Here is a 24,217-nt window from a genome sequence, read left to right on the forward strand (position 1 = left end):
AGTCCTGAATATTCATTGGAAGGACTGATGCTGAAGCTGCAGCTCCAATACTTTGGTCACCTGATGCGATGAACTGACTCACTGGAAAAGACCCTGATGCTGGGAAAGATTGAAGGCAGGAGAAGGGGACGACAGAAGATGAGATGGTTGGATGGCATCACTGACTCGATGGACATGAGTTTGAGCAAGCTCTGGGAGTTGGTGATGGACAGGGAAGCCATGGGGTCGCGAAGAGTCAGACACGACTGAGTGACTGAACTGAACTGAACTCTGCATATACGATAAATGAACAAGATGAAATACATATCTTTGTGATAGTCCTTTCCCAGTTTGGAACCATGTCCTGTTCTAACTGTTGCTTCTTGACCCACTTACAGGTTTCTCAGGAGACAAGTAAGGTGGTCTGGTATTCCTATTTCCTAAAGAATTTTCCAGAGTTTATTGTGATCCACACACTCAAAAGCTTTGGAGTAGTCAGTAACGTAGAAGTGGATGTTTTTCTGGAATTCTCTTGCTTTTTCTATGATCCAGTGAATGTTGGCAATTTGGTCTCTGGGTCCTCTAACTTTTCTAAATCCAGCTTGAACATCTGGAAGTTCTCAGTTCACATTCTGCTGAAGCCTAGCTTGAAGGATTTTGAGCATTACCTTGCTAGCATGTGAAATGAGAGCAACTGTATGGTAGTTTATACATTCTCTGGCATTGCCTTTCTTTGGGATTGGAATGAAAACTAACCTTTTCCAGTCCTGTGGCCACTGCTGAGTTTTCCAAATTTGCTGGCATATTGAGTGCAGCAGTTTCACAGCATCATCTTTTAGGATTTGAAATAGCTCAACTGGAATTCCATCACCTCCACTGGCTTTGTTCGTAGTAATGCTTCCTAAGGCCCACTTGACTTCGCATTCCAGGATGTCTGGCTCTAGGTGAGTAACCACACCACTGTGGTTATCTGAGTCAATAAGACCTTTTTTTGTACAGTTCTTTTGTATTCTCACCACCTCTTCTTCTTCTTTTCTGCTTCTATTAGGTCCTTACTCTTTCCGCCCTTTATTGTGCCATCCTTGCATGAAATATTCCCTTGATATCACCAGTTTTCTTATCTAAGACATATCACTATAAGCTTCACTCTTCAAAACTTCTTTTGCTGCTTCCTATAAATTTTGAATTATAGTGGTTTCCTGTTTCTTCAGCTGTTTTTTTAATTTCCTCTTTCATTTCTTCAGTGGCCCATTGTTTGTTTAGTAGCATATTTAGTCTCCACGTGTTTGTGGTTTTTTGCATTTTATCCTTGTAGTTGGTGTCTAGTCTTACAGCATTGTGGTCGGAAAAGACGCTAGATATGAGTCCAGCTTTCTTAAGTTTATTGTGACTTGTTTTATAACCTAACATGTGAACTATCCTGGAGAATGTTCCTAGTGCATTTGAAAAGAATGTGATTCTGATACTTTGGATAGAATCCTTTCTGTATATTTATTAACTTCATTTGGCCCATTGTGTTAAGGCCAGTGTTACCTTATTGATTTTCTGTCCATTGATATAAGTAGGGTGTTAAAGTTTGCTCCTAATATTGGGTTGATGTCAAATTTCTCTTTATGTGTGTTAGTGCTGTATGTGAAAGTGAAGTCACTCAGTTGTGCCCAACTCTTTGCGACCCCATGGATAGTAGCCTGCACCAAGCTCCTCTGTCCATGGGATTTTCAAGGCAAGAGTACTGGAGTGGGTTGCCATTTCCTCCTCCAGGGAATCTTCCCAACCCAGGGATTGAACCCAGGTCTCTCACATTGTAGTACTTTGCATATTTAGGCTCCTATGTTGGGTGCATGTATATTTCCCACTATTATATCTGTTTCTGGATTGAACTCTTGATCATTATGTAATGTTCTTTTTTATCTTTTGTTACTGTTTGTTTTACCATCCGTTCTGTCTGATACAAGTATTGCTCCTCCAACTTTTCTGCTTTTGTTTGCAAGGAATACCTTTTTCCATCTCCTCACTGTCAGTCCATGTGTGTTACGTTAGGTCTAAAGTGACTCTCTTGTAGACGGAACATATATGAGTCTTATTTTTGTATTCAGTCAGCTGCTCTGTCTTTTGATTGGACCATTTAGTCTATTTATGTTTAAAATAATTACTGATAGGTATGTTCTTATTGGCATTGTGTTAACTTTTTCTGAATAATTTTTGTAATTTATTTCTTTCCTTTGCTCTCTTCCTTTGTGATTTGATGACTATCTTTAGTGTTATATTTGAATTCCTTTCTCTCTTTCATGTGTGTATCAATTACACACTTTTGGTTTGTTGTTACTAAGAGGTTTATATATAGCAATCTATATAAGTTTGAACACATTTTAACTCTGAAATTTTACTCTTCCAATCCATCACATTTACATCATATTGTACATCTTATTTCGTGTATTCCTTAGCTAATGGTTGTGGATATAGATAATTTTTCTGCTTTTGTCTTTTAAGCTTTACTGGCTGTATAAGTGGTTAATTTACTACCTTTATGCTTGTCTTTGCCAGTGAGATTTTTCCTTTTGTAATTTTCATATTTCTGGTAGTGGCTTTTTCTACTTTGAGAAGTCTCTGACATTTCTTATAAATCTGGTTTTGTGGTGTTGAATTCTTTCAGCTTTTGTGCGTCTGTAAAACTCTTGGTCTCTCCTTCAAATGGGGAGGAAAACCTTGGTGCGTCGTCTTAGCTGCAGGTTTGTCCATTCGTCACTTTAAATGTGCTGTGCTGCCCCCTCCACCCTGTAGAGTTTCTCTTAAAAAGGAAGCTGAAAGCCTTATGGGAGTTTCCTTGTATATGTAACTTGTTTCTTTTCCCTTGTTGCTTTTAATACTCTGTTTTATCTTGACTTTTGCTATTTTAATTACAGTGTGTCTTCCTAGTCCTCTTTAGGTTGATCCTCTTTGGGGCTCTCTGTGCTTTGACCTAGATGTCTGTTTCCTTTCCCAGAGAAGGGAAGTTTTCAGCTATTATGTCTTCAAATATGTTCTCTGCCCACTTTTTTTCTTTTTACCTTCTGTGAAAGGGACCTCTATGAAGTGAATGTTAGCATGTTTGATGTTGATTTCAAGATCTTTTAACTGTCCTCATTTTTTAAAATTCTTTTTTTTTCTGTTCTGTTTGAGTGATTCCACTGCTCTCTCTTCGTGTTCTCTGATTTGTTCCCCGCATCATCTAACCTACTATTCACCCCTTGTAGTGTAGTTTTAATTTCAGTTACTGTATCTCCAGCTCTGTTTGATTACTCTTTGTACTTTCTAACTCTTTGTTAATCTTATCACTGCCCTACATTCTTTATTATGATCATTACCTTAAATTATTTTTTGTGTAGATTGCCTTTCTCCACTTTACTTACTTCTTCCTTTGGGGTTTTATCATATTGTTGAAACATATTCCTCCATTACCTCATTTTGGCTCAGGTACTGTCTTCATTTCTCTATATTTGGTAGGTTTGTTACATTTCCTGATCTTAGAGAAGTGGTCCCTACATGTCCCAGCAGTGCACTCCCCTCTTATCCCCAGAGCTACGTGATCTGGGGTTGCCCCCTATGTAGGTTGCATGGGCCCTTTCATTGTTGCATACCGACTACTGTGGGCAGTCTGGTAGACATGGCCGGCCCTCAGTCTGGTTGGTTGCTATGCCTTGCCTTAGGTGGGCCGGGCTGTGTCATGCGGTGGCTGATTACAAAGCCCCGGGGGTCCCAGGGCTAGTGCTAGCCCTCTGTTGGGTAGAGTTGTGTGTCATGGTGGCTGGTTTGTATGCTGGGTGTCCAAGATCCCATGTTGGCCTTCTGCTGGATGGGGCCAGTTTCTGACATAGCTGTTTGCCAGGTGCATAGTGTTCAGAAGCTGGTGTTGGCCCTCTTTTGGGTGGGATTGGGGTCCAAGGACTCCCAGGTCTGGTGACTGCCCTTTGCTGCATAAGTCTGAGTCTTGGGGCTGGTGCTGGCCCACTGGTGAATGTAGGCGGGTCCTAGGTCTTTGACTGCAGAACAAGGGCATCCTAAACCTAGAGTCAGCCTGTTTGTGGATGGGGCCAGGATACAGGGGGTCCCAGGGCTAGCGCTGTGTCAGTGGAGGATGGACTCAAGCTCTGGGGTCTTTGACTGCATGGCTATGGAGATCTTGGGGTTGATGTTAACCAGTGGTTTGTGGGGCTGGGTCCTGAGTTAGCTGGGGGCTCAGAGGAGTCTGTGGCTTCTGGCCTGGTGGTGCGTTAGGCTGGGTCCACCTCTTAGAAGCTTGGCCTGAGGTGCCCTCATTCTGGTGCTGACAGGTTGGTGGGTGGGGTCAGGTCCCAGCCCTGATAAGCAAGAAGGAAGATTCCAAACTGGCATTTTCTATTACCACTGTCCTCGTGGTGGCACAAGTTCCCCAAATTGGCTCCCACCAGCATCTGTGTCCCCAAGGTGAGTTCCACTTGCCTCTTTGTCTCCAGGAGGCTCTCCAAGTGGGTCCCACCCAGGCTCTTTTCAGATGACTTCTTCTGCCCTGGGTCTCAAACCAGGTGGCATTTTGTGTGAGCCCCTTAAGAGCAAAGTCTTTGCTGGGAGAGCTATCACCAACCTCAGATATGCAGATGATACTACTCTAAAGGCAGAAAGTGAAAGGGAACTAAAGAGCCTCTTAATGAGGATGAAAGAGGAGAGTGAAAAAGCTGGCTTAAAATTCAACATTCAGGAAACTAAGATCATGGCATCCAGTCCCATCACTTCATGGCAAATAGAAGGGGAAAAAGTGAAAGCTGTAAGAGATTTTGTTTTCTTGAACTCCAGAATCACTGCAGATGGTGACTTCAGCCATGAAATTCAGACGCTTGCTCCTTGAAAGAAAAGCTATGACCAACCTAGACAGCTTATTAAAAAGCAGAGACATTACTTTGCCAACAAAGGTCTGTCTAGTCAAAAGTTTTGGTTTTTCCAGCAGTCATGTATGGATGTGAGAGTTGAACCATAAAGAAGGCTGAGCACCGAAGAATTGATGCTTTCAAATTGTGGTGCTGGAGAAGACACTTGAGAGTCCCTTGAACAGCAAGGAGATCAAACCAATCAATCCTAAAGGAAATCAACCCTGAATATTCACTGAAATGACTGATCCTGAAGCTGAAGCTCCAGTACCTTGGCCACCTGATGCAAAGAGCTGACTCATTGGAAAAGACCCTGATGCTTGGAAAGATTGAAGGCAAAAGAAAAAGGGAGTGGCAGAGGATGAGATGGTTAGATAACATTAGTGATTCTGTGGACCTGAATCTGAGCAAATTCCAGAAGATAGGATAGTGAGGGACAGGGAAGCCTGGCATGCTGCAGTCCATGGGGTCGCAAAGAGTCAGACACGACTGAGCAGGACTGAACATCAGCAGCTCTGTTTCCTGCAGCCCTCTGGCTCCTCAGAAAGCAAGCCTTGCTGGCCTTCAAAACCAGAAGCTCTGGGGGCTCACCTTCCCTGATCAGGAACCCAGTGTGGGACTGGACCACCTCACTTCTCAGGGAGAATCTCTGTGATTCTAATTCTCCTCCCGTTTACAGGTCACCCACCCAGGGTGTTAGGCCTTGACTGTACTGCATCTGTGCCTCTATTATCATCTTCATTTGCTTCCTTCTTTATAGCTTTACTTTTAGTAGGTCTTGTCTGCTAGTCTTCAGGTATTTCTCATTAATAGTTGGTCTGTAAGTAGCTCTAAGGTGGGTTCGCCTGTGGGAGAAGATGAGCTCAGCATTTTCCTTCTCTGCCACCCAAGAAGATAGTTTCTTGACATGGTATTCCAGAAGCTTTAATGGAAATAATACACGTGAATTGTTTTGTTTAAATAAAGTACCATGATTTTTAAATTTCCACAGTATATAATATTTTGCGTGTCATTCAACCATGTTGTACACTAAGGTATTTTTGAAGATAAATGAAGGATGCAGAATTCTCTCTGGAGTTGTGTCTCACATGTTGGACTTCTCAGATGACACTAGTGTGTAAAGAACCCGCCTGCCAACGCAGGAGATGTAAGAGACACGAGTTTGATCCCTGGGTCGGGAAGATTCCCTGGAGGAGGGCATGGTAACCCACTCCAGAGAATGCCATGGACAGAGAGAGGAGCTTGGTAGGCTACAGTCCAAAAAGAGTCGAACACAACTGAAGCGACTTAGCATGAATGTGGCACTTTGGCAGACATTTTAAAGTTTATTTTGAGTTTTACTCATCTAGTGTGTTCTCATTTGATCCTCAGGAAAACTCTGAGAGATAAGAAGTATTCTTTGTTGTATTGGAAGTTAACTTGAGGTTTTCAGTGGTGTCCAGCCCTGTAGAAAGTAGTGGAATCAGTAGATATAAAATCTAGTGTCTTTTCTGTGATACTCCTAGGACGAAATATGTAGGTTAGTGCAGTTCTCATAAGCAGAAGAAATAGCAAGTATTTCAGTTGTTCAGTTTTTGTTTTTGTTTTTAATTACATTGCTTTACCTTAAAACTGTATTCCCGATTTCTTAAGGAGTGTGTTATTAATAGGTTTCACTGAAACATAACAGGGAAATGGTAAGCTTTTTGCGATGTTGAACCTTGTAAGTAGCCCATTTTGCTGGGACACTGAAATGAGGAATCACCCTTTCACATGGGTATCGTGGATTAAACCAGTGTTTGAGCATTGTGCACGATACATAGGTACTGTTTTCCCTCTAGGTGGCTCCCTGGGTCTGTACAAATACAGATCATTGAAAACTGTGTTATTCTTACTTCTCTTTTCCCTCCCTGCTCCGTGGGGCTATGCGTTACATTTTAAGTAATTAAACCGTAAAGTCCACTAGGATATAATATCAGCCACTCAATTTAATATAAATTTTAAAAAAGGAATAAGCAAGTTAGAACAAATGTTTGTTAATTACATGCCCATAAATTGAGGAAGACAGGGGGGAGGGTAAAGGGGAAAGACAGATAAGTAAAAAAGGTTTATTAGATTTCTGTAATACATTTAATTTGTAGGATGTAATTATATGTACTCGTTATGAGATAAATTGCTTGAACATAGGTGTAGTAATTTATCTGCACATATATTTTTTATAAAAGAACTTGGTTGGGAAAGGAATAAAAATAGCGCCATATTTATGATACTGCCTTGGTACTAACAGAATTTTAAGATTCAACCGTGTAGGTATTTGAGTGCTCTTTTTCTCCCTGACCCTTTAGTACTTTGATCCATAGTAATATGGCATTTGCTTCCGCTACTGTATCAGAAGAACTGGGGGCTTTTACCCCTTTATTCCCGTAACAGCTCTTCATTCCTAAACTGCTTTCTTCCCTTGGCATCTGTGAAAAGATCCCTGGTTTTTCTCACTCCTCTCTCAATCATTTCTTGTTGTTACGAGTATGTCTTAAATACAGGTGCCTTAACGGGCTTCGGTGCTTGGTTTCCTTTTGTTTCTGCTTTCTGTGCTCTCTCACCGTGCGCAGTTAGCTGACGTCAGAGTTGCAGCTACCATTTATGTGCCGTTGGTTTCCAAGTCCCTGTCCCTAGTCCATTTCTGTCTAGCTTCCAACCAGATTTTCACCTGTCTGCCATGGCAGTCTCATAGTAGGTATTCCATAAACATTTGTGCAATGGATGAATGCTTAGAACTTAGCGTGTGCTCTCCCTACTAAAACAACCTGTCCTCTCTCTTCTCTTGAAACAGTGTCTCAGTATCTAAGCTTAACCTGAAAGCATTTGACTCCTTCGCCTTTCCCTCACTCTGCCTTAGCCGCAATTACCAGTTCCTATGTCTCTGCGCTTGGAGAAAGGGCTGACTTGGGTGCGCTGCCCCAATCCTGCAAACCTGCTTTGATGACATTCTAGTCAGGCTTCTAATTTAGGCCTTAATCACAAGGCAGTGTAATTACAAGTTCACTTTTGTGTCTCATCTTTCTTCCCCCCAAGTTGTAGGCATGTAATAAATAAATATTTGTCCTAATATGTTTTGTTGTTATTTCCTTTCTCAAACTTGTGTTAGATTGAGTGGGTGATGTTATGGATTGATGTGCTTCGTAGTTTATTGCATCTTAGAAAGAGATGCTAATAGAGTATTTTTGAACCCTGCTTGTAAGAATCTAAGATTTGAGTGAAGAATCAGTATGGACAGATAGTTCTCAGAAGTATTTCCTCTTAAATCCCTTAAAACCTGACCATACACAAAATGTTAAATAGTGTACAGAGTGAATAGCACAAGTATCTTTAAGGATATACATATTGTGTGGTACATTAAATGATAAAATGATACAATTTGATATATAGGGTCAGTGGTGTATATGTAGACGACATAGAAATAGTAAGGTATTGTTTTCTTGGCATTGTCTTGGGTAGTAAGTTAATGTAGTTAACTCAGAATGTCTCTTGTTGTGTTTTTTGTTGTTCAGTTGCACAGTTGTGTCTGGCTCCTTGTGACCTCATGGATTGCAGCACGCCGGACTTCCCTGTCCTTCCCTATCTCCTGGAGTTGGCTCAAACTCATGTCCATTGAGTTGGTGATGCCATCCAACCATCTCATCCTCTGTCATCCCCTTTTCCTCCCGCCTTCAATCTTTCCCAGCATCAGGATCTTTGTCAATGTGTTAGTTCTTTGCATCAGGTAGCCAAAGTATTGGAGCTTCAGCATCAGTCTTTCCAATGAATATTCAGGACTGAGTTCCTTTAGGATGGACTGGTTGGATCTCCTTGCAGTCCAAGGGACTCTCAAGAGTCTTCTCCAGCACCACAGTTCAAAAGCATCAATTCTTCAGCACTCAGCTTTCTTTATAGTCTAACTCTCACATCCATACATGACTACTGGAAAAACTGTAGCTTTGACTGTATAGACCTCTGCTGGTGAAGTAATGTCTCTGCTTTCTATCTAGGTTTGTCTTAACTTTGCTTCCAAGGAGCAAGCATCTTTGAATTTCATCGCTACACTCACAGGCCACAGGGATTTTGGAGCCCAAGAAAGTATAGTCTGTCACTGTTTCCATTGTTTCCCCATCTATTTGCCATGAAGTGATGGAACTGGATGCCATGATCCTAGTTTTTTGAATGTTGAATTTTAAGCTAGCATTTTCACTCTCCTCTTACATCCTCATTAAGAGCCTCTTTAGTTCCTCTTAACTTTCTGCCATAAGAGTGGTGCCATCTGCATGTCTGAGGTTATTGATATTTCTCCTGACAGTCTTGATTTCAGCTTGTGATTCATCCAGCCTGGCATTTCGCATGATGTACTCTGCATATAAGTTAAGTAAATAGGGTGACAATATACAGCCTTGACACACTTCTTTCCTAATTTTGAACCAGTCTGTTGTTCCATGTTTTGTTTTAACTGTTGCTTCTTGACCTGCATATAGGTTTCTCAGGAGGCAGGTAAGATGGTCTGGTATTCCAATCTCTTAAAGAATTTTCCACAGTTTGTTGCATTCCGCACAGTCAAAGGCTTTACTGTAGTCAATATAGCAAAAGTAGATGTTTTTCTGGAATTCTCTTGCTTTTTCTATTATCCAACGAATGTTGGCAATTTGATCTCTGGTTCCTCTGCCTTTTCTAAATCCAGCTTGTACATCTGGAAATTTTCAGTTCACGTACTGTTGAAGCCTAACTTGAAGGATTGGTTAGTTTTCTGTGATTGTGGTTTTCAGTCTGTCTGCCCTCTGATGGAGAAGGATAAGAGGCTTATGGAAGCTTCCTCATGGGAGTGACTGACAGAGTGGGAAACTGGGTCTTGTTCTGATGGGTGGGGCCATGCTCAATAAATCTTTAATCAATTTTCTGTTGAAGGGAAGGGCTGTGTTCCTTCCCTGCTATTTGACCTGAGGCCAAACTATGGTGGAGGTAATGAAGATAACCTCCTTCAAAAGGTTCCAGGCACACACTTTTACCCTCAGTGCCTCCAGCCCTGCAGCAGGCCGCCACCAACCCACGCCTCGGCCGGAGACTCCTGGACCCTCACGGGCAAGTCTGGGTCAGTCTCTTGTGGGGTCACTGCTCCTTTCTCCTGGGTCCTGGTGCACACAGGGTTCTGTTTGTGCCCTCCAAGAGTCTGTTTCCCCAGTCCTGTATAAGTTCTGGTGGCTCTGTGGTGGGTTAGTGGTGACCTCCTCCAAGAGGGCTTATGCCACACCCAGGTCTTCTGCACCCAGAGCCCCTGCCCCTGCAGCAGTCCTCTGCGAACTCGTACCTCCTCAGGAGACACCCAAACACAGTTCTGTCTCAGTCTCTGCGGGGTCTCTGGGTCCTGGTGCACACAAGTTATGTTTGAGCCCTCCAAGCGTCTCTGGCAAGTACGGGGTTTGGTTCTAAATGCAATTTTGCAGTAGACAGACTGAAAACCACAGTCGTGGAAAACTAACCAATCTGATCACATGGACAGCAGCCTTGTCTAACTCAGTGAAACTATGAGCCATGCCGTTTAGGGCCACCCAAGACAGACAGGTCATGGTGGAAAGTTCTGACAAAACGTGGTCCACTGGAGAAGGGAATGGCAAACCACTTCACTATTCTTGCCTTGAGAACTCCATGAACAGTATAAAAAGGCAAAAAGATAGGACACTGAAAGATGAACTCCACAGGTTGGTAGGTGTCCAATATGCAACTGGAGATCAGTGGAGAACTAACTCCAGAAAGAATGAAGAGATGGAGCCAAAGCAAAAACAATACCCAGTTGTGGATGTGTGGTGATGAAGTAAAGTCTGATGCTGTTAAGAGCAATATTGCATAGGAACCTGGAATGTTAGGTCCATGAATCAAGGCAAATTGGAAGTGGTCAAACAGGAGATGGCAAGAGTGAACATACACATTTTAGGAATCAGCGAACTAAGATGGACTGGAATGGGTGAATGTAACTCAGATGACCATCATATCTACTTCTGTGGCCAAGAATCCCTTAGAAGAAATGGAGTAGCCATCATAGTCAACAAGAGAGTCCGAAATGCAGTAATTGGATTCAGTCTCAAAAATGACAGAATGATCTCAGTTCATTTCCAAGGCAAACCATTTAGTATCACAATAATCCAAGCCTACGCCCTAACCAGTAATGAGGAAGAAGCTGAAACTGAACAGTCCTATGAAGACCTACCGGAGAAGGCAATGGCACCCCACTCCAGTACTCTTGCCTGGAAAATCCCATGGATGGAGGAGCCTGGTGGGCTGCCGTCTATGGGGTCACACAGAGTTGGACACGACTGAAGCAACTTAGCAGCAGCAGCAGCAGCATGAAGACCTACAAGACATTCTAGAACTAACACCCCAAAAAAGACATCCTTTTCATTATAGGGGACTGGAAAGCAAAAGTAGAAAGTCAAGAAATACCTGCAGTAGCAGGCAAATTTGGCCTTGAAGTACAGAATGAAGAAGGGCAAAGGCTAGCAGAGTTTGCCAAGAGAACACACTGGTCATAGCAAACACCCTGTTCCAACAACACAAGAGAAGAGTCTACACATGGACATCACCAGATGGTCAACATCAAAATCAAATTGATTATATCCTTTGCAGGCAAAGATGGAGAAACTATACAGTCAGCAAAAACAATTCGGGAGCTGACTGTGGCTCAGATCATGAACTTCTTATTGCCAAATTCAGACTTAAATTGAAGAAAGTAGGGAAAACCACTAGGCCATTTAAATATGACCTAAATCAAATCCCTTACAACTTTACAGTGGACATGAGAAATAGATTCAAGGGATTAGATCTGATAGAGTGCCTGAAGAACTATGGACAGAAGTTTGTGACATTGTACAGAAGGCAGTGATTGAGACCATTCCCAAGAAAAAGAAATGCAAAAAGGCAAAATGGTTGTCTGAGGAGGCCTTACAAACAGCTATGAAAAGAAGAGAAGCGAAAGGCAAAGGAGAAAAAGAAAGATAAACCACATTGAATGCAGAATTCCAGAGAATAGCAAGGAGAGGTAAGAAAGCCTTCCTCAGTGATCAGTGTGAACAAATAGAGGAAAACAATAGAATGGGAAAGACTAGAGATCTCATCAAGAAAATTAGAGATACCAAGGGAACTTTTCATGCAAAGATGGGCACAATAAAGGACAGAAATGATACTAACAAAAGCAGAAGATATTAAGAAGAGGTGGATAGAATACACAGAAGAACTATATGAAAATGATCTTAATGACCCAGATAACCACAATGGTGTGATCATTCACCTAGAGCCAGACATCTTGGAATGTGAAGTCAAGTGGGCCTTAGGAGGCATCACTACGAACAAAGCTAGTAGAAGTGATGGAATTCCAGTTGAGCTATTTTAAATCCTAAAAGATGATGCTGTGAAAGTGCTGCACTCAATATGCCAGCAAATTTGGAAAACTCAGCAGTGGCCACAGGACTGGAAAAGGTCAGTTTTCATTCCAATCCCAAAGAAAGGCAATGCCAAAGAATGCTCAAACTACTGCACAATTGCACTCATCTCATCTCACATGCTAGCAAAGTAATGCTCAAAATTCTCCAAGGCAGGCTTCAACAGTACGTGAACCGTGGACTTCCAGATATTCAAGCTGGATTTAGCAAAGGCAGTGGAACCATAGATCAAATTGCCAGCATCTGTTGGATCACTGAAAAAGTGAGAGAGTTCCAGAAAAACATCTACTTCTGTTTATTAACTATGCCAAAGCCTTTGACTGTGTGGATCACAACAAACTGTGGAAAATTCTGAAAGAGATGGGAATACCAGACCACCTGACCTGCCTGCTGTGAAATCTGTATACAGGTCAAGAAACAACAGTTAGAACTGGACATGGAACAACATACTGGTTCCAAATCTGGAAAGGAGCCAAGGCTGTTGTCACCCTGCTTCTTTAGCTTATGTGCAGAGTACATCATGAGAAATGCTGGACTGGATGAAGCACAAGCTGGAATCAAGATTGCTGGGAGAAATATCAATAACCTCAGATATACAGATGGCACCACCCTTATGGCAGAAAGTGAAGAGGAACTAAAAAGCCTCTTGATGAAGGTGAAAGAGGAGAGGGAAAAAGCTGGCTTAAAGCTCAACATTCAGAAAACTAAGATCATGGCATCCATCCCATCTCTTAATGGCAAATAGATGGGGAAACGATGGAAACAGTGAGAGACTTTATTATTTTGGGCTCCAAACTCACTGCAGATGGTGACTGCAGCCATGAAATTAAAAGATGCTTGTTCCTTGCAAGAAAAGTTATGACCAACCTTGACAGCTTATTAAAAAGCAGAGATATTTTTTGCCAACAAAGGTCTATCTAGTCAAAGCTATGATTTTTCCAGTAGTCATGTATGGGTGTGAGAGTTGGACTATAAAGAAATTTGAGCACCAAAGAATTGATGCTTTTGAACTGTGGTGTTAGAGAAGACTCTTGAGAGTCCCTTGGACAGCAAGGAGATCCAACCAGTCCATCCTAAAGGAACTCAGTCCTGAATATTCATCGGAAGAACTGATCCTGAAGCTGAAACTCCAATACCTTGGCCACGTGATGTGAAGAACTGACTCATTGGAAAAGACTCTGATGCTGGGAAAGATTGAAGATGAGAGGAAAGTGGGACGACAGAGGATGAGATGGTTGGATGGCATCCCTGACTCAGTGGACATGAGTTTGTGTAAACTCTGGGAGTTGGTGATGGACAGGGAGGCCTGGCGTACTGCAGTCCGTGGGGTTGCAAAGAGTCAGACATGACTGAGCGACTGAAGTGAACTGAACTTGAAGGATTTTGAGCATGACCTTGCTAGCATATGAAATGAGTGCAATGGTGCAGTAGTTTGAACATTCTTTGACATTGCCCTTCTTTGGGATTGAAATGAAAACTGACCTTTTCCAGTCCTGTGGCCACTGCTGAGTTTTCCAAATTTGCTGGCATATTGAGTGCAACACTTTCACAGCATCATCTTTTAGGATTTAAAATAGCTCAACTGGAATTCCATCACCTCCACTAGCTTGGTTTGTAGTGATGCTTCTTAAGGCCCATTTGACTTCACACTCCAGGATGTCTGGCTCTAGCTGAGTGATCACACCATTGTGGTGATCTGGGTCATTAATATCTTTTTCTTATAGTTCTTCTGTATATTCTTTCCACCTCTTCTTAATATCTTCTGCTTTTGTTAGTATCATTTCTGTCCTTTATTGTGCCCATCTTTGCATGAAAAGTTCCCTTGGTATCTCTAATTTTCCTGACGAGATCTCTAGTCTTTCCCATTCTATTGTTTTCCTCTATTTCTTTACATTGTTGACTTAGGACTGCTTTCTTATCTCTTCTTCCTGTTCTTTGGAACTTTGCATTCGGAAGTGTATACCTTTCCTTTTGCCTTTCACTTCTCTTCTTTTCATAGCTGTTTGTAAGGCCTTCTCAGACACGAGTTTGCCTTTTTAATTTCTTTTTCTTGGGGATGGTTTTCATCTTTGCCTGCTGTGCAACCTCCATCTATAGTTCTTCAGGTACTCTATCAGATCTAATCCCTTGAATCTATTTGCCATTTCCACTGTATAATCCTAAGGGATTTGTTATGTTTAAACCAGTCTTTTTAAGGATGTAAATATCTTAAGTTGGTACAGTGGAAAGCATAGCTTTTTGCTTTTGGTTAAGCTGTTTTTTAAATTATTCTTGGTTTGGCATAGGCATAATTATCTCTTCTGCATTGCAGATAAAAAGGAAAAATCTGTTTTAAGAAAATATTTACATGCAGTGTCGTGTTCCAGTGTTGGGGCTGATGTCCTTGATCTTAGGACTCCTGCCTCACATCTACTCTTTGTATCTCTGAGTCATGTTGAGACTAATTGAAGAGCTGTTGCTAAAGAACATGTAAGATTACCACTCATCTTCTCCCACTTTTTTGTGCCTCCCTAGGTACATGGACTGTATCGCACAACAGGTGCTAGTTTTGAGAAGGCCCAGCAGGAGTTTGCAACAGGTGTGATGTCCAACAAAACTGTCCAGACCGCGGCCGCAAACGCAGCTTCAACTGCAGCCAGCAGTGCAGCTCAGAACGCGTTCAAGGGTAACCAAATTTAGAGAGTCTTCCGACAACGCACTGTTACCTTTTGATTGTACTTTTTTCTCTAGTTACTGTATTCTATACATTTTTTTTTGTTCCAAACACACAGTACACACAGCACGTATATTTCCTAATCTCTTGTGCATGGGCTAAAAGCAGAAAAACTTCCTCGTCTTATTATTTACCTGACAGTTTCTCAATAGTTCAGTGCCCCTTGCAGAAAAAATATTACATACAAAATAAACATTCTCCATATTTTTGGGGGGATGAATATTCAGCGAATTATTTCAGTGGTGACACACTGAAATTAACATGGCACTTACTAGAAAATGCACTTAGTACTTGCTGCAGTCCTTCTGTCCAGAATCTTAGACATAAAAATTACACTTTTGAGCAGTAAAGCAATGCTTCATTCCTTTTCCTTATTTATATTGAAAGAAATAGGACATCCGAAATTTAGGGTCTTTTAAATTGGCTTGCTTTTTAGCAGTTTCAGTCACCGGTGAAGAGCCTGTGCTTTTCAAAGCAGATAATGTAAATTTTATCTTTTTATTTTCTTTATTTAGAGTAGTTGATATTTTGATAATCAATCTCTGATCTTGCATGGATACCATGTTTCTTAAAAGAATTAGTATTTTGGGTTATGCACTGCTTATGGTTGTAGGATTGGGGACTTGTTTATAGAATCATAGAAATGATTTTCTATAATACTTTCTTTTAAATAAAAATGTACTGGGATGTAATATGAAGATATAATATAATGCAGTGCATTATCCAAAAAAAGTAGATAATTGGTGGAATAGGATGTAGTGATGATAATACCTTTTTGTTTTTAATTTTCAGTATTCATGCCATAGTAAAATATTACTGTTTGGAAACTTTGGTATATTCTTGTGGCTACTCTTTTTAATTGAACTGAGCTTGTGTTGGGCAGCTCTCTTTTGGGGTATGCTTGTGTACTTTTTAACAGAGGTGTTAAAGTCTAGCCTGACTCCATGTCCTGAAAGAACATAACAGTATTTAAGATATTATTTTTTTTAGCCTCTCATGTCTAGTTGGCATTAAAAAGACCCTGATACTTCACTATACTTGAATCCCTAATGCACCTCAGTCTTTGAATTTTTGAGACACACTGAACACACTAAAATCTGTAGCAATAGAAAAAATAAAACATTTAACTTGAACCAAGCAAGAAAATACAGATATAGTTGAATGCATTAATTATGAACATAATCATGTTAAAATTGTTACTATGCAGCACAGGACTTCATTCTTATAGTATACTTGGATTGAAACTTTGAATCATTTTTAATAACTGATTAAATGCCTCAAAGACACTTGTAAAGTCATAGTACTATTGTTTTGGAAGTCATTAGCAGACCTCAGATTGCAGAATAATGAGTATGTTGTATGCAATTTGATTTTAAGGAAGGGTAGTCTGTTGGATTATATTATTTGATACTAAAAAATCAGCTGGGTGTAAATGGTTAAATCATTTTTATTCTTCCCCCCAAATTTGGAGTTAAAATGAGTTTCATCCTAGAGGTAGGAAGGTAAATTCTCCTATTTATGAAAGAAGCTTTGTGTGATGCTAGGTATAACTCAGCTTCATCCAGATGGTGTTTACGTTTGATTTATTTGGGGCTTTGTTGAAGTAATATACTTGGAAGATATTTCTTTTACTCTGATGAAAATAGGATTCAGAGTATGAATTTAAAGCTGTTTTTATGAATATTTCTGATCAGTGATAATCTCTACCTACTTTCTCAACCAAATAAGCCCATTCAAGTTTTTTAGAGCCTATAATCTTACTGAAAAATGTTTCATCAGTATGCTTTGTTGAGCGTGGATTTTACAAATATTCAAAACATTAACCACAAAATACAACAAAAGCACTTAGGTCTGTCATTATCTTTCAAGTTCCTTTTGTTTCTCCTTAAACTACAGATGAAAACTTTATCATAGAGACTTTTGAAGAGTACTGAGATATCAATACTTTTCTTCAAGAATTATGAATGCTTCTCTCTCTTCTGTAGAAATCCTCTATTGCTAAGTAGCAAAGAATAATTACAACCAACAGTACCTTTTTTTTTTTTTTTGTTTGGATGGCGGAAGTGTTGTTTTAAATTCCAGTTATTTGGGTTAATACAAGCTTATAAAGAGAAAAATGTTTTTTAAAAACATAAATGTGCATTAAAATGATGGCACTGCTTAACAGTTTGATAAGGTAGAGGAGTTTTTAATTCTTATAATCTCTATTCTCTTAACAACTATTAGTAAATAGTCACATTTGCACTCAGTAAAAGATTGGCATTTGTTAGTGGTTTATATTTGATATTAGTATTACCCAGTATCACAATCATGAAATGGTCTTCACATTGTAAGGAGCCACGTCAGTTTTCAGTTTGTAGTATTGTTTTGGCTATTTTATTTCAAACGAAAGTTTGAACACTGGAAAATCATTGCTCAGTGGTGTTTAATTTGGAACTTGGATTATTTATCTAAGGATGTCTGTATATTTTGTCAATGAGTACTATTGCGCTGCCATTATGGTGATTGTCATGGTTCTATATAAATGCCCTCCATCTGTCCCTCTACTGTTGCATGTTTTCGGTGGTTTGGAAGTTTTGTATATTTATTGTATTAACACAGAGTGTCATAAAATAAAATGCTGTTTACTGGATGTTTGTTTGTGTAATTTTAAATACTGTATTAGCACTTCAGAGGCAGTAATTATACAGAGGACTCAATGTATATAGAAATACCACATTTGATTTTTTAAAATGACATGACAGTTCTTCTGTTGCTTTAGACCTTTGTAGGTAGTGGAACATGAGATTCACTAGTTAAATAGTTCGACCACTGTAAGGTCAAAATACGCAGACTAGAAGCTAGATTCAAAACAGAAAACCCGTGTTGTGGCCCAGACCTCCCCTGCGGGCTCACATGGACGCCTCTGTTCTAGTATTGTGTTGACGCGATTGGGCTTGTTTTCTGTTCCCTAAACTCACTACCTGTTGTTGTTTTATGTACTGATGAAAGTACCAATTTGTGTATTGTTGGATTTTTCATCTGATTATCTAAAGAGGATATAAAAAATATAGTCTAAAAAAAGTGTTCATGGTGTATCTCATTTGAGAAATTCATGTTAAATTAAAATAGGAACAGCATTTTAGTTTTCTGGGTGTTACCTAAAAGTGACTTTGGATTTTCACTGGATATAGGCCTTTTGTAAATCATGTTGCTATAATGTATGGTTTGCATTTTAGAGGGAGTTTATGTTTAATTAAGTTTTAGTTTCTGTAAATCATTTGTAGTACATAATGCTTTTTATAGTTATTGCTTTATCTTTTTCTGAAAACACTGGCATTAGCACCTAATTTTGCATTTTTATTGGTAAAAATCTACACTGTTTCTGTACAGAATCTGTTGCATTTTTGTGCAGTTTTCCCTTACTAGAATTTCTGTGCTGTCACTCATCATTGCACTGTGATTCTTTCATTTTTTCCTTAAGCTAAATGTTTAAAGGAATTTACTGATTCCTTGTGATTAAGAACTTTAGAGGTGAAATAAAAGCGGTTAATGTAAAAATAATTGAGGATGTTTAAAAATCTGTACTTTGATAGATTTTTTAAGTGCCATAGTATAAATTTATTTAGAGTAGAACTGTATGTTTTAAAACACTAGAATTTTTTATAATACTTGTTTATTAAACTAAAAGGTTGTATCTCGGTGGTTAAATACTATGGAAAGTGAAGTATTTCTACCAGAATTTTAGGGTACATTTTATACAACAGCACACTTTTTGTTAAGAATGAGTATTTTTAAACTTTAAGATTTATCACAATCTATAGAAAGATAGAAAGGAATCTGTAGAAAATTTCTAAGCTAGCCAGATGTTGCCTCTAATCTATCCTAGATAAATACAATAGATGTCCTTGATTAGAAGATTCTAGCAAAATAGGGAAAGGCTCCCCTCTAGTGTTCTTACCCCTCTTGTGGGCTTCATATTTACAGTTTAACTATGTGGTTTTGATAAGACAAAGCCTTCAACTTAGAGAATTTTCATCAGCACTGTTTATGTTTTCAAATGGCAAGGGGCATAGGAGCCAGCAGGTAACAGTGCAGTGAGTGTTAAATTTTATCTAAATCTTGATTTATTTTTCAGCTCATAACTTTCTGGAGTTGGCGTAGCTGATGGTGTAGTTAAAATTCTTCTGCCACTAAACCCATTTTATCTTTACTGGAGATAGAAAGTCGTTAATCCTCTTCTGCCTTATAGTGTTTCATATGTTGACTATTATCTTTTGTACATTTAAACAGTTGAATTTGTAGAACCATAGAATGCACATTTTATTTAACTCTTTGTTTTATAGTACTTAGCTTTAATCCTAGAATTCCTCCAGAACTCTTTAAAAATTTTGTGGGCCAGTAATTCTCAAGATAAATCATGGTCATGAGTCATTGTTACCGTGACAGTTTACATTATTATTCAGGAAGAAAATGCCCCGAATAACTGTTTTTCTTCTGGTGGTTACAGAAGTTCCCACAACATTATTGTCTCCTACACAAAAACTGAGCCCACTGGGCATACACATCCCTCCAACTAGTTTTCTTCTAGTATGAAGGAAATGTGTATCTGTTGTAGGACTACTGAAAAATGTGGAAAATAAGTGAGAAAATAAAGCAATATGTAATTTTTCTCATCTAGAGATACCACTGTTAATGCTTATTGTACTTTTTGCTTTCTTTTTGTATATATACATATTTTATATAGTTAAAGGATATAAATAGTGGGAATTTTTATCCTGTTTTTCCCTTACTTGGTATTATATCATAATGATCTGCTAGTTAAGCTTTTAAAATTAACTTATTTGTAAAATTAAAATTACATTTCATATAAATTAAAAAAAATATTTACAGCAAAAGGAGTTACAGTGGTTCATAATTTTATACCCACAAATAGGTACTGTTAAAATTTGTTTCATTTCTTTCCGTTAATTTTCCAGGAAGGCCACTTTTTCCCCTAATATTAAGAAATAAGATTTCCCTCTACAGCCTTGTAATTGGTCTTTTAAGGAGTTCTGTCTAGCTTTCACAAACCCCATTTCTTTGGACCCCTGAAGACCACATTGGCACCGGATGTCACCTGGCCATAGTGGACTCATACATGGCTCATTAAATTTTTACTCTGAAAGTAGATTTGTCTAGAATTATACTGTTTCAGAGTTGGGCCATGTGGATAATCATATTCTGCCAAGACTTTGAAAGAGTTACCAGAAAACTGATGTGTGCTGAAAGTGGAGAATGAAGCAGACATGCAGAAGAAGTCGGATGAAGGACATAGGAAAGGCCTTACCAGCTCTCTGTTTCTTTTGTGAGGCCTGGCTGTTCACCCCTTTTTTGTTAGCTGGATATCACATTCTCCAAGTAATATTCTTACCCTTTTCCTTCTGAGCTATCTTGAGTCGATTTCCTATGGCTTTTTGCTAGAGAATTTTAACTTACACAATGGTTTGTAATCTTTTTTCCAATTCTGATATAAATATGTTGAATTTTTCCTATTGATGAATTAGTTCTGTAACAGTGGCTGTATATGCATGTATCATATGTTATTTTTCAAATCCTGTTACTCTTTTAGGTTCTGAATTTCAGTTTTTTTCTTTTTTATTATAAATAACTTACCAAGAAATATATTATTGCTAAATTGCAGACCCAAGCTTGTGTTCTTTCCTTAGGACAATATGCTTGGTCAAAGTGTAAGTATAGATTTTTATGATCTTGGATGTGCATTGTCAAATTGCTCTCCAGAAAATTGTATCAATTTACGCCCTCCATCTCCATCTTTATTTACACTGTGCTGTGATTGGATGTTCCTTTTCTAAGAAGGCTTTGGCATCAGTAGGCTTTAACAAATAATCGGAGGGTTTTCTGAGCATTCTGGTTTCCCACAGATGATGGGCTCAGCTGATACTCCTTGTTTATAAATAGGAGTGACCACGTATCTTGTATCTACAGAGGAATCTTCTACTTGCTGAAAGCCCTAAGCTAAAGATGACTAGTACAGGATGGAAAAAAAATTGCTGGCCAAGGTAGCCAATCCACTGAGGCTCTCTAGGTAAAAACTAGATTGGGTTTAACAACAGGTTATATTATTCTTCACAGTTTTTAGGACAACGCTTCATTTTTAAGATCGACTCTAAATGATATTAGTCTGGACAGAAGATTCTTTTAACTTTTTTCTAAAAATAACATACTATTGGGGACTTTCTGTATATCAGAAACTGTACTAAATGCTTCACTTAAGTCGGTTACTTAACCCTCACACCAAGCCTGTGCTGGAATTTCTGTTCTTGGGCCCCGTTTTAGAGGAATAGGAAATCACCCCAGTCACTCAGTGAGTGGTGGCGGTGGCAGGAGAGAGGCAGCCAGCACAGGCCCCCGATTCTTGGCGAATATGGGGTTGCTTCCACCACCCGGTGCCACCTCTCTCCAGTTCTCTCTTTTCCATCTTCCACATTTCCAGTAACTCATATCCATCCTCTAGGGACAGTGGACTCTAGAAAACAATTCAGTAATCAAGAAAAAAAGTACAGCGTGTATTTTTGAAAATCTGCAGACCAAGGCCTACCTCCACAACCTGTGGGTAAGTACCTGCTGCCTGCTCCTCACAGCAGTGCTGCTTCCTCAGTGATCCTTGGCGTGTGTGCGTGTGGGTGTGTGTGTGTTTGGAGAAACTTAAGTTGCAAACAAATCCTCATTTAATTGTCATATTAGCTATGAAGAAAATAGGCCCCTTATGTAATCATAATGGCTGCTTATTCTTGATGAGAGATTATTTATAATTTTTTTATGGGAGTATAGTTGAAAAGTACAATTTTGTGTTTATTTCTGCTGTGCAGCAAAGTGACTCAGTTACACATATATATACATTTAAAAAATATATTCTTTTTCCATATGGTTTATCCCAGGATATTGAATATAGTTCCCTGTGCTATATACAGATTGTTTATAATAAAACTATCATTTTTTATCACTGTCATATACTTGATGAATTTTTAATGCTGTTCTCTAGATTGAGCAAATTGAGATATATGTTGTCATCTTGGAAAGTATGAAAAATTACCAGGTTTTTCTCTGAAAGGGAGCAGTGTTTTCATCAGTTGTCATCTCATGGTGTGGCTTTTTTGGAGTTTAATTTGGAAGTTATTCTAAGAGTTTAGTATGCAGAGATGTTGGTGTCTCCTTGGGGTTTGTATTTGTTTTCTCTCTTATGGGTAGAAAGAAACTACAGCTGTTGGAGAATGTAGTCTTTGGTGTCAAACCTGTATTTGAACTTGGGCTTTGCCACTTACCAGCTTTTTCATGTGGGATAAATTACTTAACCTCAGTTAAGTTACTTGGGTGACAGTTAATATATCTATAAAATGAGGATATTAGTTTCTACTCACAAGGTTTTAATGAATAAATGAATTAAAAAGAAGTGCTTAGCACAGTACCAGCCCATGAAATATGTATAAAGGTTAAAAGTTCTTACTGCCTGTCCATGTTGAAGACTCCCAAGTCTCTGTCACCCAGCTGGTCTTCTCTCCACCGTGTGTTTCTAGCTGCGCATGGGACTTCACGTTGGCAGCCTAGGCTGAACCTTCATGCCTTCACTGTCCCAGTCCCGCTGGCTTCCTGATCTGGGGGAAGGCACCGCGTTCTGCCCAGTGCCCAAACCATCTTAGACTCCTTCCCCTACTCCCTGAACTGCTTCTCATCGCTCCCCAAGCTGCCCCTTCTTTCTCCCTAACGTCTCTTCATCTCATTGTCTTCACTATCTCCTGCCTTCATTCGGGCTTCCTTCTCTTAAGGGTAAAGTTTAGTGGTTTCTCCCAAACATATGCCCATGGTGGACTGCTTGTATAGATACTAGATTTTTCAGGATATTTGACTATAAAAAGTCAAAGAGCTACAAATTATTTGATTGATTTTTCTATTCCATGTGGTTTTACTACTTCCTCTTATTCATTTATGCTTTTATTTACATCCTGTGTATCTAAGCAAAGTGAGCAGGTCATGTCTTAAAAGACTTATCTTGGAGAACTCTCCAGGGTGAGGAGGAAGCTGCAGTGAGGAAGAGAGTAGGGGCACCCGCAGATGGCCACAACTGTGTGACGAGGCAACCGATGGGGTCCTGAAAGGAAGACATTACTGGCTGCTTTGGGAGGAGGCTAGAAATCTGCTTTGAGGCTCTTACCCTTTAGTGTTTGGGAGTTAAAAAAAAAAAGGTACTGAATTATTGGAAACTGCTGAAATAGCTCCCTTAAAGGAAATGTCCAGGATAGTCAAGACTGTTATTATGTTAAGCAGAGATTTCTAAGGAGAGCTAGGAATGAGTTGAATGCAGTGTGTTCCAGGAAGATCAAGCCATGGAAGATCAAGCTGGTAGCAAAATTGCTAAGTAAGAACTCAGGGTGAAATGTGAAGCACAGGTGTGGGTTGCCCAGCCTGTGCTGAAATATAAAATCAGGGTCCTTTGTCTTGTGGATTAACTTTTGAAAAAGATGTTAATAACATCTGAGAAAGCAACTGAAAATGTCCAATTTCACTTGCATTATTTTGATTGTAATTTGTTTGGAAAAAAACTTGCCTTTATTGATTTGGGTAATTTTGTCAGCTTTTAATGTTGATTCCTATTAGAAATCCGGCACATGTCAGGAATGTTAAAATGTCTCGAATGCCTAGAAGCCAAAGCATACAGTAGTTTCAGCTGTCACAGGCCCTAGATCAAGAAAATAAAGCTATTTTTGTATGTTCTAAGTTCTTCACATGATATGGAGAGTTGAATAAGAGTTTATGAAAAGGGTTGTACGTGTCTTGAGTTTGTAAGTGGAGTCCTGTTTCTAGATGAAGCTTTTTATGGGCAGGATTACCTTCAGGAAATGTGGATGTATATTGCTCCATGATTGGCTTTTAATTGTGGTATTCTTGTTGGAAGAGGAGAACGTGTCCTTCAGTTGACTTTTCCCTTGTTGTACACATTTCTTTACATTGTAGTCACAATACTTTGAAGTATTTCCATATTTCTTCAAAATTTAGATAACTAAGTAGCATATGAGAGGGTTTTAATTTTTTTTTTCCTATTTATATTTACATCAGTGCTTCTCAGGGGAAGAAATATATACTTCATGTTAAAGCTAACATCAGGTAGGTGTATATGTTATTAGTGAATGGCAGAGTTAAAATACTTGAATATCTTATCACCAGTATCACATATG

The 24,217-nt window shown here is 39.3% G+C and overlaps 1 protein-coding gene across 1 annotated transcript in view; it reads left to right on the forward strand.

Moving 5' to 3' along the window:
- SCAMP1 (secretory carrier membrane protein 1) overlaps positions 1-24,217 on the forward strand; it is a gene marked incomplete at its 5' end in the record, with an annotated part of 155,581 nt that overhangs the window by 108,565 nt on the left and 22,799 nt on the right. Inside the window, 2 exons of the mRNA XM_010847641.1 lie at positions 14,807-14,957; positions 21,502-21,600. Coding sequence (XP_010845943.1) covers positions 14,807-14,957; positions 21,502-21,563 — 213 coding nt within the window. The remainder of the gene's footprint in view (positions 1-14,806; positions 14,958-21,501; positions 21,601-24,217) is intronic.

The sequence above is a fragment of the Bison bison genome, unplaced genomic scaffold, assembly GCF_000754665.1.
Source record: "Bison bison bison isolate TAMUID 2011002044 unplaced genomic scaffold, Bison_UMD1.0 scf7180017864252, whole genome shotgun sequence".
NCBI classification, from domain to species: Eukaryota; Metazoa; Chordata; class Mammalia; order Artiodactyla; family Bovidae; genus Bison; species Bison bison.